This window comes from Mobula birostris, chromosome 19, assembly GCF_030028105.1.
Source record: "Mobula birostris isolate sMobBir1 chromosome 19, sMobBir1.hap1, whole genome shotgun sequence".
Taxonomy (NCBI): domain Eukaryota; kingdom Metazoa; phylum Chordata; class Chondrichthyes; order Myliobatiformes; family Myliobatidae; genus Mobula; species Mobula birostris.
Genome location: NC_092388.1, coordinates 53,168,515 through 53,184,461, shown reverse-complemented (window position 1 = coordinate 53,184,461; position 15,947 = coordinate 53,168,515). Strand labels below are relative to the sequence as shown.

The window sequence follows — 15,947 nt, the reverse complement described above, 5'->3', positions numbered from 1 at the left end:
TCATTTATATACGCATAAAAAGAAGCGGTCCCAACACCTACCCCTGTGCAACACCACTACTCACTGGCAGCCAACCAGAAAAGGATCCTTTTATTCCCACATACTGCCGTGTACCAATCAGCCAATGCTCTAACCATGTTAGTAACTTTCCTGTAATACCATGGGCTCTTAACTTGGTAAGCAGCCTCATGTGTGACACCTTGTCAAAGGCCTTCTGAAAGCCTAAATATACAACATACACTGCATCCCCTTTATCCTATGTGTAATCTCCTCAAAGAATTTCAACAGGTTTGTCAGGCAAAATTTTCCCATAAGGAAACTATGTTGACTTTGTCCTATCTTGTTCTATGTCACCAAGTACTCCATAAGCTCACCCTTAACAATTGACTCTAGCATCTTCCCAACCACTGAAGTCAGGCTAACTGGTCTATAATTTACTTCCTGCTGCCTTCCTCTTCTCTTGAAGAGTGAAGTGACATCTGAAATTTTTGAGTCCTCTGGCACCATTACAGAGTCCAATGGTTTTTGAAAGATCATTACTAAAGCCTTCACAATCTCTACTGCTACCTCTTTCAGAACGCTAGGGTGCAATTCATCTGGTCCGGGTGATTTATGTACCCCTTAGTCTTTCAGCTTTTTGAGCACCTTTTCCCTTGTAATAGTATTTGCTTTCACTTCTCTTCCCTTACACCCTTCAACATCTGACATACTGTTAGTGTCTTCCACAGTGAAGACTGATGCAAAATACTCATTTAGTTCATCTGTCATCTCCTTGGCCCCCATTATTATTTGGCCTCATTTTCTAGCGGTCCTATATCCATTTTGATATTGTTTGCTAGTTAGCTTTCATATTTCATCTTTTCCCTCCTAATGATTCTATTCGTTGCTCTCTATAGGGTTTTAAAAGCTCCCCAATCTTCAGTCTTCCCACTAATTAAAGCTTTCATGTCCTTCCAATAATGAGACAACTAGAACAGAACTTGCAAGGCAAATTTGCGGTATCTGTTAATATGAACCCCAAGATCCCTCTGTTCCTCCACTCTGCTAAGAATCCTGCCATTAAACTTGTACTCTGCCTTCAAGTTGGGAAGGATATGTATCGTTCCCCATTGTTTTAATATGGTACTCCAATTGAACACTTGTAAACTGTTAATGATTTCTGAACGAATCCTGAAGTCAGGTGGGATTCAACTGGTAGCAGTTCACTCTCGACTCTAGCATTTGGTAACGGAAGTGTTTATTAATATTTCAGTAGAGTTGCCCACATATGTGTCTAGATTGTGTGAAATTCTTGTAACGTCCTATTTAAACTTAATTTTTGCTTTGATAAATCCCATTTATTATGCAAGTTCTCTGTCTCGGATGGAATTGAGCCATGTGAATCAGAAAGGTTTGTGTTACAGATCCCAAGATCCTACCACCACCCCTATTATGTCCTGTTATGAGTTTAGCTGGGACATTTATTAGCCTCTCCATAATTTACTTCAGAGTCCCAAGCTGAGGCAACTTCAACTAGATATCTGATCCTGCTTGAAGTTGGGACAGTATTTATCTTGGTTGTGGTTCCTGAATTAAAATATGCTTACAAGTTTAGATTTGAATTATAAAGTGTTTTGGAGAAGAGTGTGCTGGAAAATATAGTTTTGACCTGTTTGGATGTGAACTTGAAACGCTGCAGCTGTTTTTTTTCTGATACGCTATTTTTTTCTTGAACTATAAATGTTTCATGCAGCCTTATGTGTGTATTATGAGTATTCAGTTAATGGTTCCAGAACAAGGGGTCACAGTTTGAGGATAAAGGGGAAGCCTTTTAGGACCGAGATTAGGAAAAACTTCTTCACACAGAGAGTGATGAATCTGTGGAATTTTCTGCCACAGGAAACAGTTGAGGCCAGTTCATTGGCTATATTTAAGAGGGAGTTAGATACGGCCCTTGTGGCTAAAGGGATCGGGGTATGGAGGGAAGGCTGGTACAGGTTTCTGAGTTGGATGATCAGCCATGATCATACTGAATGGCGATGCAGGCTCGAAGGACCGAATGGCCTACTCCTGTACCTATTTTCTATGTTTCTATGTTTATCATATCAGATTATCTCCCATTGTATCATTTAATTATTTGAAGTGCAGAACTAAATTCTTGGAATTTCAATTAACCATAATAGGCAAAACTCGTGTTCATTGCTATATTTTCTAGTACTTATAACAATGCAATAAAAGGCCATTCAGCCCATCAGGTGTTTCATCTTCTCTGGAGAAATTCCATTTGTCCTAATCCTCTTCCTTATTTCCTGGTATCCCAATGTCCAAGTGATGTGCATCTTTCTATGACACATAATACATATTCAACTCGAAAACACATAGCTAATTTTAAAAGGACAACTTGCATTTTTATCACTTAACTTCAATCCATTATTAATTTTCACTTTTAATGCTGGCTTCTATGTTTTGATAACTGTTAGCATGTGAAGTTAGCCAGCATACCAAAAGAATGCTTTTCTTTTCCTCAAAGGATCTTTAATATAAACCACATTGAAACACCAGTGAAGACAGATGGTGCTAAAGAGCTCAAGATGCCCATGGCAACTTGTATGTTGAAATTCTGAGTTAGCCAATGTTTAACAAATGCCACCTCAGGAAATAAATTCTCCCTCAGAATAGTATCAGCCTAAATTATGAACTTAAGTCCACAGACCTTTTGACTAGAGTGAAACTGCAACTTTCTCTGGTATTGGTTTATTAGAGCTCCAGAAAATATAACTCAAAATCATATACAGGAGTTAAGTACAATAATTATTCTCACAAAATTGAGCTTTGTCACAGCCATAACTACAAACACCATTTCCAGAAAAGTTGGGATATTTTACAAAATGCAATAAAAACAAAAATCTGTGATATGTTAATTCACGTGAACCTTTATTTAACTGACAAAAGTACAAAGAAAAGATTTTCAATAGTTTTACTGATCAACTTAATTGTATTTTGTAAATATACACAAATTTAGAATTTGATGGCTGCAACACACTCAACAAAAGTTGGGACAGAGGCATGTTTACCATTGTGTTACATCAGCTTTCCTTTTAATAACACTTTTTAATCATCTTGGAACTGAGGAATTGCAGTAGATTTGCAATTGAAAATTTTGTCCATTCTTGCTTGATATAAGACTTCAGCTGCTCAACAGTCCGTGGTCTCCGTTGTCTGATTCTCCTCTTCATGATGCACCATACATTTTCAATAGGAGATAGATCTGGACTGGCAACAGGTCAAAGCCACGCTGTTGTAGCCCGTGCAGAATGTGGTCTGGCATTGTCCTGCTGAAACAAGCATGGACGTCCTGGGAAGAGACGTCGCCTTGATGGCAACATATGTCTCTCTAAAATCCTAATATATGCCTCAGAGTCAATGGTACCTTCACATACATGCAACTCACCCATGCCGTGGGCACTGATGTACCCCCATACCATCACAGATGCTGGCTTTTGCACCTTTCACTGATAACAATCTGGATGGTCGTTTTCATCTTTGGCACGGAGAACTCGATGCCTGTTTTTTCCGAAAACTAGATGAAATGTGGACTCATCTGACCACAGCGCACGGTTCCACAGTCTTTCAGTCCATCTGAGATGAGCTCGGGCCCAGAGGACTCGCCGGCGTTTCTACATAGAGTTGATGTATGGCTTCCTCCTTGCGTAATCCAGTTTCAAGTTGCATTTCTGGATGCAGCGACAGACTGTGTTGGTGACAATGATTTTCTGAAGTACTCCCGAACCCAGGTAGCTATAATTGTCACAGTCGCATGACGGTTTCTTAGGCAGTGCTGCCTGAGGGCTCGAAGATCAACAGTGGTTTCCGACCTTACCCTTTACACACTGGGATGTCTCTGAATTCTCAGAATCTTCACAATATTATGTACTGTAGATGTTGAAAGACCTAAATTTTCTGCAATCTTGCGTTGAGAAATGATCCTTTTGAACTGACTAACAATTCTCTCATGAATTTTGGCACAGAGGGGTGAGCCACGACCCATCCTTGCTTGCAAAGACTGAGCCTTTGATGGATGCTACTTTTATACCCGGTCATGATACCTCACCTGCTGCCAATTAGCCTGCTTAATGTGGAGTCTTCCAAACTGGTGTTACTTGAATATTCTGTGCACTTTTTAATCTTATTTTAACTCTGTCCCAACTTTTGTTGAGTGTGTTGTAGCCATCAAATTCTAAATTTGTGTATATTTACAAAATACAATTAGGTTGGTCAGTAAAACTATTGAAAATCTTTTCTTTGTACTTTTGTCAGTTAAATAAAGGTTCACATGAATTAACATATCACAGATTTTTGTTTTTATTGCATTTTGGAAAATATCCCAACTTTTCTGGAAATGGGGTTTGTACATTTTCAAATTCCTTCTATAGCAGATGTTGTGATTGCAGTATTTACGTACACAATTCCATCCAAAGTATTTTATTGTGATGTTTCACTTTTTGAATAAATAGCAAGCGCATCAGTGTTTATTGCTTAAAACAATGGGTCTTGATGAAGGATAGTTTCCATTGATGAGAGGATTGAGAACCAGAGAAGACAGGCTAAAACTGGTTGGCAAAAAAGCTATAGCTGAAATGAGAGAAACAAGAGATTCTGTAGATGCTGGAAATCTTAAACCAACACGCTAGAGAAACTCTGCAAGTCAGGCCCCACTTATGCCTGCTGTCTCATCAGCTACCTGGAACAGTCCATATTCCAAGCCTTTCCAACTTGCTCACAGACGCATTGATGACTGCATTGGTGATGTTTTGTGTACCTGTGTGGAGCTCATCAACTTCAGCTTTGTCTCCAACTTCTACCTGGCCCTTAAATTCAGAGACAAACTACCTACTAACATCTTTTACAAACCTATGGACTCTCATAGTTATCTTGATTATACCTCTTCCCACTCTCACTTGTAAAATTGCTGTACTCTTCTCCCATTTCTGCTGTCTCCGTCGCATCTGTTCTTGAATGTGGCTTTCCATTCTTGAACAACTGAGACGTTCTCGTTTTTCAAAGAACAGGAATTTACCACCACCGTCAAAGTTCAGAGTACATTTATTATCGAAGTATGTATACATTATACAACCTTGAGATTCATCTCTTTACAGGCAGCCACAAAACAGGAAACCCTGAAAGAGCCCATTAAAAAAAAAGACTGACAAGCATCCAATGTGTGGGGGGTGGGGGTAGCAAATCATGCAAGCAAATAGTATTTAGGACAAAAGTGAGTGAGTCCTCAGACACAAAGCCTGAAGCAGGCCCACAGCTCATCCTTAGTGCAGCAAAGAGTGGAGTAAATGTCATGGAGCAGTGAGCAGAACTGCCCCTATCCTCACTTCTGGTCCTGACACCCTGCCTTTTCCCAGCGTTTAAATCATCCAAACATTGGATCATTCCTCCTACTAGGACCCAGGCCCTGTCTCCTTGATATACTCTGGGCCTGGACCCCTCCAGCACCATTTGGCCTGTATTCAACTTTTCCAAATTGGCCCTACTCCTTGATTGATCAAACTTTGCTCTCAGTTTAGGTGGGCAGGTTCCAAAATTGCGTCAATTTCTCCTTGAGCATGCCCTGCCTTCGCTTGCCTCTTCATTGTTTACTGTGATCATTTACCATAATTTTTAAGAAAGTGTTAATAATAAAGCACTTAATTATATGTCTTATTTATGAACCGCCAGAAAGTTGTCACCTGTCCTCAGCAGTGCTATCTTCAATAGGAAGTTCAACTGCCCTCACCCATATCTCCTTCATTTCCAACACTTCTTCCATCACGGAATCCTCCAGCAACCATAACAGGGATAGGATTCCCCTTGTCCTTGCCTACCACACCACGAGTCTCCACTTCTCGCGTGTCATTCTTTATGACAAGATCAAAGCAAGTTTATTATCATAGTATGTATATTTTGCTTTATTCTACCTTGAGATTTCACCTATCCCTGCAAGTGTGACAAGTGCTACACCTGCTCCAAAGCCACCTCACTCAGCATCATTCAGGGTCTCAAACAGTCTTTCCAAGAGAAGCAACACTTAAACTCTTAGTCTGTCAGAGTCATTGTTGTATCTAGTGCAGTTTCCTCTACATCAGTGAGACCCAAAGTAGATTGGAGGACTGTTTCGTGAGCAGCTTTGCTCTGTGTGCGCTGCAGAAGACAGGATCTCCTGATAGCTACTGACTTCAGTTTGGCTTCTCATTTCCATTCAGACATGTCTCTCCATGGTCTCCTCTACTGCCATAACGAGGCTGTACTCACGTTAGAGGTGCAACACTCCTCTAAGTTAGAGGTTAGAGGTATGTCTGGGTAGCCTCCAACTTGATGGCATGAGCATCAATCAATTTCTCTAACTTCCATTAATTATTGCCCCTTTATATCCTTCCCTTCTCCATTCTGGCTAACCTCTCATCACTTCTCCTCACCCAGTCCCCCTGCTTCCTTTCTTCAATGGTAAGCTGTCTTCTGTTAGATTCTACAGTCAGCCCTTTATTTCTTCCATTTTATCACCTCGCAGCTTCTTACTTCATTCCCCCACCTCTGCTCACCTTCCCCGACATTCATTACCTGCCAGAGAGAAGTGAATGTCTAATTCTGTATCTGCATATGATTAAATGATGACTTTCAAGTAATTAAAAGTATTGAACTGAGTAAATTATTAACTTGTATCTATTAAAGAAATATTGTTCCAAGTGTTCAGGTTTAACGTTTTGATTTTTATCTTTATTAATTTATTTTTAATTGTTAACCTGTCATTACCATTTTGTCATCATAGTAGGACTTACTCTATTTCCAAGCTGGTCACAATTGTGATTAAAGAATAACATTCCTGCTGTGTAAACTTCATCACTGATAACAGAACTGAAACTAAATTAATAGTTTTAATTATTGCGAGGGATATCGTTTAAGTATGATGTAATTTCTTCAGCAAAGATTGCTGAAACTGTACTTGATTTTTTTTCCTTTCTGAACACATAGAGTCATAGAGCACTACAGCATTTTGGCCATCTAGTCTGTGCCTGACCTGTTTTTCTGTCTAGTCCTATCTACCCACACCCAGACCATAGCCCTCCACAACTCTCTTGGCCATGTACTCTTAAATGCTGCAATTGAACCTGCATCCATAACTTCCACTGGCAGCTTGTTCCACACTCAAAACATCTGAGTGAAGAAGTTCTCCCTCAGGTTCCGCTTAAATATTGGGGGGAAGCCTTTATGTATTTACTGTACCTAAACCGCTCATAATTTTGGATACCTCTGTAAGATCTCCCCTCTTTCTCCCACCCTCCAGGGAAAGACGTCCTAACCTATTCATCCTTTCCCTATAACTCAGGTCCAGGTGACATCCTTGTAAATTTCCTCTGCACTCTTCCAGGGTTATTGATTTCTTTCCCTCTAAGTAGGTGACAAAAACTGCACACGATACTTCAAAATTTGGCCTCACCAATGTACAACTTCAACATAGCCTCCCAAATCATGTACTCAGTGCTCTGATTTATGAAGGCTAATGCACTGAAAGCTCTCTTATGGGCCCTATCTGTCTGTGATAGTTCCTCGACCAAAGAAGTTTTGGATCTTTATATTTGTTAATGTAAAAAGTTAAAACTAAAAAAGGTGGACCTTGAGTGAGTTCAATATTTTTAAATTACATTATGACATTTTGACTATAAAGCATCAATTAGTTATGACATTAGGAATTAAACATTTTTATTAATGCTTTCCTTATCTAATTTATATTATTGTAAATTCTAAGTGATGTTTAATCATTTTCCATTTTTGAAATGTCTACATCACAACCAGTTTGACTTGAAATATATTTAGAGTATCTGGAATATCAGGTTTGTGTATTTAGTACCTATAAAGTTGATATTTTTTTAAATTTTAAGAAAGAACCTTTTCAGAAAAACTGCTTTTGACTTTTTCAGATGAGGTAGATTATGATCTCTTTGGCACTGATTCATTGACAAGAAAGAAGAAACCTTTGGGAGGTCTCCGAACTGATACACTTCGAAAGCGTGTTCACCTCAATATTAGTATACCTCAAGACTTCAGACCTGTTTCTTCTATTATTGATGTGGATATTCTGCCTGAAACTCATAGAAGAGTCCGATTGTACAAACATGGGTGTGAAAAACCCTTGGGATTCTATATTCGTGATGGCACTAGTGTGAGAGTAACTGCACATGGGCTAGAAAAAGTTCCAGGTATCTTCATCTCAAGGCTTGTACCTGGTGGCTTAGCTGAAAGTACAGGGCTCCTTGCTGTTAATGATGAAGTCCTAGAGGTAAATGGGATTGAGGTGATGGGAAAAACTCTTGATCAAGTTACAGACATGATGATTGCCAACAGTCACAACCTAATCATCACAGTAAAACCAGTGAACCAGAGGAACAATGTCATTCGCAGCAGTCGTATGTCTGGTAGCTCTGGCCATTCAAATGACAGTGCAACCAGTCACCATAGTCTATCCTCTGCTCATATTATGCAGAATTACAATCCTGAAGATGAAAGTGATGAAGAAGCTGACATCATTATTGAGGGAGCTGGTGACTCCCAGAACATTCCATTTAAGTTACTGCCTTCATCCTTCACTTCTCAAACAAACATTGGTAATCTTAGTCAGAGACTGCAGAAGGAACTGACTTTCAATGATTCCATTAAAGACAACAAAGGAAATATATTTAAAACACTAACTGCAATCAAAGCTGAGGCAAGGCATAGTCTAGCTCTCAGCAGAGGAGGCATTGAAGAGGATGGAACGGTCATAACACTTTGAAAGTTTGATTCAGATTGATGTGGAGTACCAGCAGAGAATAATGAGTTTAGTTACAGTTCATTGTTTTTAATTTCTGGAATTTTTTGGAATATTTTCTATTTTTATTGGAATTTGGTATGTCAAGTTTTTTCATGAATTCCTTCAATGTTTGAAAGAAAATCCTGGTGATAAATAGGTCACAGAGTCATAAATTATTTTAAATTTGAGGTTTTTAGTCAATATACTTTTACTTGAAAAGCACATTACCAAATGATTTTAAACTAAATAAATAATTGAGCTGTCCTTTGAGCAGAAGTGATTGTTGTATAGTACCACTTGCTGGGTATGAGCAGAGGTTTGTAGCAATAATTTTTACATCACCTTAGATTCCTCAAATGTGATTCTGGGCATTACAGCTATTAATCCATACATCAGTACAATATAGAAGCCCTTAAAATAATTTGAAGCAGTGGTCAGTAATAACATTTGGAATTGCCCACTGTAGTTAAGTATATATCAGCATAAAATGCCCTGTTCAGCATTCACGTTCTGTATTTTCATTTCTAAGTTTTAATGTTGAATATGTTTGGAGATTAATCACAGTAAATGTTAAGTACCTCTGCAATGTGTCTTTACCAAAACTTTTTAGAGCTGAAAATAATAACTTCTCTATCAGCAAATAGGAGATAGTGACAGTTAGTAGTCTTTAGAAAATAATGGACACCAAAGAATGATCTGGAGCTTAAGGTGATATAAACAAGGCTTGACCAAAGTGCAGTTGTCATCTGAGTTTCTTAAATTTGACTATATTATTTTATAGTATCTTATAGTGTATGCATTTCAAGTTTTATATGTAAAATGTACTCTTATTTGGGGTATCTATTTTTGTATCTGCAGTGGTTGTCAATGCATCTAATACAATATGTGGAAACCTGTGTTGTACTTTATACTGGAAAATTATTGTCATTGATTAATTCCTTTATATTTAACATTATATTTAATTTCTTTTAATTCTTTAAGGATAGTTTTCAGTACCTTACCTTCATTGCAAGTTGTAATTGGTCCTTTGGTGATAGTACAGTGATACAGTGAATGGTGGATTAATAAATAGTTCACTGAAGTACCATTATATTCTGCAAAAAAAAACAAAAAATCAGCTTGCAATAATGTACTGGATAACTGTGGATAATTCCCAATGATTTCATCAGCTTTAGGCTGACCTTTTAAATGAAAGTGATCTGTAGTTTGAAGCACTTAAGTTGGGACTATGAATTGTCTAAGACTTGATGGGCTAGAGCAGCCTCCTGTGTTCTCAGGAACCTTTTTGCACCACTGGTTAACAATTTGCAATGACTTCTACAGTGAAACCCAATTTTTTTTTTGGTCTTTATTCCATGACTGTGCATGACATTCATGTTTCTACCCATGTGCATGTATTTATTTTTCAAAGATACCTGTATGGATCCATTCAGCAAATGCATTTGACCATTCTTTTGCTATCTTCTGATGTCCGACTGCGAATCACTATTTAAGTACTATCTAAGTACTTCCAGAATAGCTTGTCATTTTACTTTCCTTCTGACTGCTTTCATGTTGCTGCTGTTTATGTACTTACAAATATATCTATTATTATCCTTTCTTATTTGTCTTTTCCTGTTGATTTGCATCATCAAATTCCCAGTTGTTTCTTTTGTTAATTTCTCCTGTTTCCCTGATTGACAATCTTGTAACATGAGTATGTGGAGCCCAGCATGAAATTTAGAACGCGGAAGGTGAACTTCTTAGAATTCTGAGAAATGGCAGCATGGATCTAAAGAGATTGTTTATTCTGGTTGGAACATTTATAAGTCAAGACAGCACAGTTCTAGGATAAAGGATTGGCCCTTGGTATAAAATGAGGAGAAATGTCTTTATTTTTGAGTTCCAAATGTTCGAGTATTTGTAGATGTATGTTGGAAGGTATATTCAAAACTGGACTGATATACATGTGCCCATATTGCATGGATTCCCTTGTCTTTCTGGGTCCTGGCCAAGCAGGATCTGTGTGATACACCACTAGGTTGTGCAGTGAAGCTATTTATATTGATCTTCGTTATCACCTATCCCCCATTCCTGTTTAAGTACTTCTTGTAACAGAATCTGAGATATCTTCAATTTCTGGAAACCAGTTAGAATTTGGAGATGTTGAGAATAAATCTTAAACCCCTGGCGGCTATGTGACACTACTGTGGTTTGGAGTATCAACTTTCACCATTTTGTTCATTTAAATTATTAATGACTGGAGAGTTGTCAATACAAGTTTTGAGGTGCCATATTAGTAAGACAGCAAAGAGCAGGTGGAGGAATTTTTAAAGGGAAGTAAATTAAATGTGGGAAAATAATGGCAAATGAATCTGATCCACTTTGGACCCAAGGAAGATGAATTACTTTTAAAATGGAGAGGAACTAGGAACTTGAAATTCTAAGTGCTCCACTCATTCAAAATTAATGGCCAGAAGTTGAAAGCTAATAAAGTATCAGCCTTTATTCCAGAAAACTGCAATAAAAGATACATCCGTTGGTTTTGTAATGCATAATCTGACTCTTCAAAAGACTCCAGTGATTTTAAGAATTAAATTGATACAGCATGGCATTAATGACATTATATGCAGCAACTGAAAATTATTTGTTCAAATTATTTCAAATAGTGAAAGGATTTGATAGCTTTTATACAGAGTAATTATTTCTCATGGGCAATAAAAACCCAAAGACCAACATTACAATATTAGAACAAATTCAGTAATGAAATGGAGACTGATTTCTTGAAATCTACAGCTTTCCATAAAAGGCTCTTTGTCCATAAAAAATGCTTAGAAAACCATAACTTTCAAATAAGATATAGGGGCAGAATTAGGCCACTTGGCCCATCAAGTCTGCTCCACCATTTCATCATGTCTGATCCATTTCCCTCTCAGCCCCAATTTCATGCCTTCTCCCCGTAGTACTTAATGCCCTGACTAATTAAGAGTCTATAGAGCATAGAATAGTACAACACAGTGCAGGCCCTTTGGCCCACAATGTTGTGCCAACCCTCAAACCCTGCCTCCCATATACACCCCCACCTTAAATTCCTCCATATACCTGTCTAGTAGTCTCTTAAATTTCACTAGTGTGTCTGCCTCCATCACTGACTCAGGCAGTGCATTCCACGCACCAACCACTCTCTGTGTAAAAAAAACCTTCCTCTAACATCCCCCTTGAACTTTCCACCCCTTACCTTAAAGCCATGTCCTCTTGTATTGAGCAGTGGTGCCCCGGGGAAGAGGCGCTGGCTATCCACTCTATTTATTCCTCTTATTATCTTGTACACCTCTATCATGTCTCCTCTCACCCTCCTTCTCTCCAAAGAGTACAGCCCGAGCTCCCTTAATCTCTGATCATAATGCATACTCTCTAAACCAGGCAGCATTCTGGTAAATCTCTGTACCCTTTCCAATACTTCCACATCCTTCCTATAGTGAGGCGACCAGAACTGGACACAGTACTCCAAGTGTGGCCTAACCAGAGTTTTATAGAGCTGCATTATTACATCGCAAATCTTAAACTCTACCCCTCAACTTATGAAAGCTAACACCCCATAAGCTTTCTTAGCTACCCTATCCACCTGTGAGGCAACTACCAGGGATCTGTGGACATGTACCCCCAGATCCCTCTGCTCCTCCACACTACCAAGTATCCTGCCATTTACTTTGTACTCTGCCTTGGAGTTTGTCCTTCCAAAGTGTACCACCTCACACTTCTCCAGGTTGAACTCCATCTCCCACTTCTGCATCCTATCAATGTCTCTCTGCAATCTTTGACAATCCTCTACACTATCTACAACACCACCAACCTTTGTGCCGTCTGCAAACTTGCCAACCCACCATTCTACCCCCACATTCAGGTCGTTAATAAAAATCACGAAAATTAGAGGTCCCAGAACAGAACCTTGTAGGACACCACTAGTCACAATCCTCCAATCTGAATGTACTCCCTCCACCACCACCCTCAGGCTTCTGCAGGCAAGCCAATTCTGAATCCACCTGGCCAAACTTCCCTGGATCCCATGCCTTCTGACTTTCTGAATAAGCCTACCATGTGGAACCTTGTCAAATGCCTTACTAAAATCCATATAGATCACATCCACTGCACTACCCTCATCTATATGCCTGGTCACCTCCTTAAAGAACGCTATCAGGCTTGTTCGACACGATCTGCCCTTCACAAAGCCATGCTGACTGTCCCTGATCAGACCATGATTCTCTAAATGCCCATAGATCCTATCTCTAAGAAACTTTTCCAACAGCTTTCTCACCACAGTTGTAAGGCTCACTGGTCTATAATTACCCGGACTATCCCTACTAACCTTTTTGAACAAGGGGACAACATTCACTTCCCTCCAGTCCTCCGGTACCATTCCAGTGGACAATAAGGCCATAAAGATCCTAGCCAGAGGCTCAGCAATCTCTTCCCTCGTCTCGTGGAGCAGCCAGGGGAATATTCCGTCAGACCCTGGGGACTTATCTGTCCTAATGTATTTTAACAACTCCAACACCTCTTCTCCCTTAATATTAACATGCTCCAGAGCATCAACCTCACTCATATTGTCCTCACCATCATGAAGTTCCCTCTCATTGGTGAATACTGAAGAGAAGTATTCATTGAGGACCTCGCTCACTTCCACAGCCTCCAGGCACATCTTCCCACCTTTATCTGTAATCGGTCCTACCTTCACTCCTGTCATCCTTTTTTTCTTCACATAATTGAAGAATGCCTTGGGGTTTTCCTTTACCCTACTTGCCAAGGCCTTCTCATGCCCTCTTCTTGCTCTTCTCAGCCCCTTCTTAAGCTTTCTTGCTTCCCTATATTCCTCAATAGGACCCATCTGATCCTTGCTTCCTAAACCTCATGTATGCTGCCTTCTTCCACCTGACTAGATTTTCCACCTCACTTGTCACTCATGGTTCCTTCACCCTACCATTCTTTATCTTCCTCACCGGGACAAATTTATCCCTAACATCCTGCAAGAGATCTCTAAACATCGACCACATGTCCATAGTACATTTCCCTGCAAAAACATCACCCCAGTTCCACCCACCAGTTCTAGCCTTATAGCCTCATAATTTGCCCTTCCCCAATTAAAAATTTTCCTGTCCTCTCTGATTCTATCCTTTTCCACGATAATGCTAAAGGCCAGGGAGCGGTGATCACTGTCCCCCAGATGCTCACCCACTGAGAGATCTGTGACCTGACCCAGTTCATTACCAAGTACTAGATCTAGTATGGCATTCCCCTGGTCGGCCTGTCCACATACCGTGACAGGAATCGGTCCTGGACACACTTAACAAAATCTGCCCCATCTAAACCCTTGGAACTAATCAGGTGCCAATCAATATTAGGGAAGTTAAAGTCACCCATGATAACAACCCTGTTATTTTTGCACCCTTCCAAAATCTGCCTCCCAATCTGCTCCTCTGTATCTCTGCTGCTACCAGGGGGCCTATAGAATACCCCCAGTAGAGTAACTGCTCCCTTCCTGTTCCTGACTGCTACCCATACTGACTCAAAAGAGGATCCTGCTACATTACCCACCCTTTCTGTAGCTGTAATAGTATCCCTGACCAGTAATGCCACCCCTCCTCCCCGTTTTCCGCCCTCTCTATCCTTCTTAAAGCACTGAAATCCAGGAATATTGAGAATCCATTCCTGCCCTGGTGCCAGCCAAGTCTCTGTAATGGCCACTACATCATAATTCCATGTATGTATCCAAGCTCTCAGTTCATCACCTTTGTTCCTGATGCTTCTTGCATTGAGATACACACACTTCAGCCCTTCTACCTTACCGTCTTTACACAGTTTATTCTACTTCTCTTTCCTCAAAGCCTCTCTATATGTTAGATCTGGCTTTACTCCATGCATTTCTTTCACTGCTGTATCGCTCTGGGTCCCATCCCCCTTGCAAATTAGTTTAAACCCTCCCGAACCATGCTAGCAAACCTACCTGCAAGGATATTGCTCCCCCTCGAATTCAGGTGCAACCCATCCAATCTGTACAGGTCCCACCTTCCCCAGAAGAGATCCCAATGATCCAAAAATCTAAAACCCTGCCACACATTCAACTGCCATCTCCTCCAATTCTTACCATCACTGTCATGTAGCACTGGCAGCAATCCTGAGAAAGCCACCCTTGAGGTCCTGTTCTTCAGCCTTCTGCCTAGTTCCCAAAACTCACACTTCAGGACCTCATCCCTCTTCCTGCCTGTGTCGTTGGTCCCTATATGTATCACAACTTCTGGTTGCTTTCCCTCTTGTACCAGGATATCGTGCACCCGGTCAGAGACATACCAGACCCTGGCATCCAGGAGGCAACAAACCATGCGGGTGTCCTTCTCACGTCCACACAAACTCCTGTCTGCTCCCCTGACTATAGAGTCTCCAATGACGACAGCTCTCCTCTTCTCCGTCCCACCCTCCTGCACCACTGGGTCAGCCTCAGTGCCAGAGGCCCTGCCACCGTGACTCACACCTGGTCGGTCGTCCCTGCCAACAGTATCCAGGACAGTAAACTTATTATTCAGGGGAATGGCTACAGGGGTGCTCTGCACTACCTGTCTGCTCACCTTCACTTTCCCCCCTTCTGACTGTCACCCAAGGACCTGCTTCCGACAGCCTAGGTGTGACTACCTCCCTGTAGTTCTCATCTATGACTGCCTCATTCTCCCTTATGAGTCGAAGGTCATCCAGCTCCTGCTCCATATTCCTTACACAGTCTTCCAGATAGCCCAGCCATATGCACTTTTGGCAGATGTGACTCTGCGGGAGAGGGGAGTTCCCCCAAGACTGCCACCTCTCACATGAGAGGCACATCACCGTCTCAGGAGACATTGTAAAAACTAACTGCGAGCTAGCTTGTCCTCCGCCTCTTGAGTCAAAGCCTCAAAGCTTCACTGGCGGCTTTCCACAGGCTGCTTCGCTTGAGCTATCCCTCTATTATCTGTTTGAGCTTTTCAAAATGCTTGGTCACCTGACCTCAATTGCCCAATCAGCTGTTTTCTGCTGAGTCTGAGCTATTCAAATCTTGATTGTCTAATCAACGGCTTTCTGCTGATCTATTCAAATCTTGATTGACTTGATTGCACAGACCAACTGCCAAAAC

The 15,947-nt window shown here is 40.6% G+C and overlaps 1 protein-coding gene across 1 annotated transcript in view; it reads left to right on the top strand.

The window, feature by feature from the left end:
* The window catches only part of LOC140212607 (partitioning defective 6 homolog gamma-like), a 40,154-nt gene extending 29,173 nt beyond the window's left edge, over positions 1 to 10,981 (top strand). The window contains exon 3 of the mRNA XM_072283612.1: positions 7,944 to 10,981. Coding sequence (XP_072139713.1) covers positions 7,944 to 8,794 — 851 coding nt within the window. The 3' untranslated portion in view covers positions 8,795 to 10,981. The remainder of the gene's footprint in view (positions 1 to 7,943) is intronic.
* Positions 10,982 to 15,947: the final 4,966 nt, after the last annotated feature.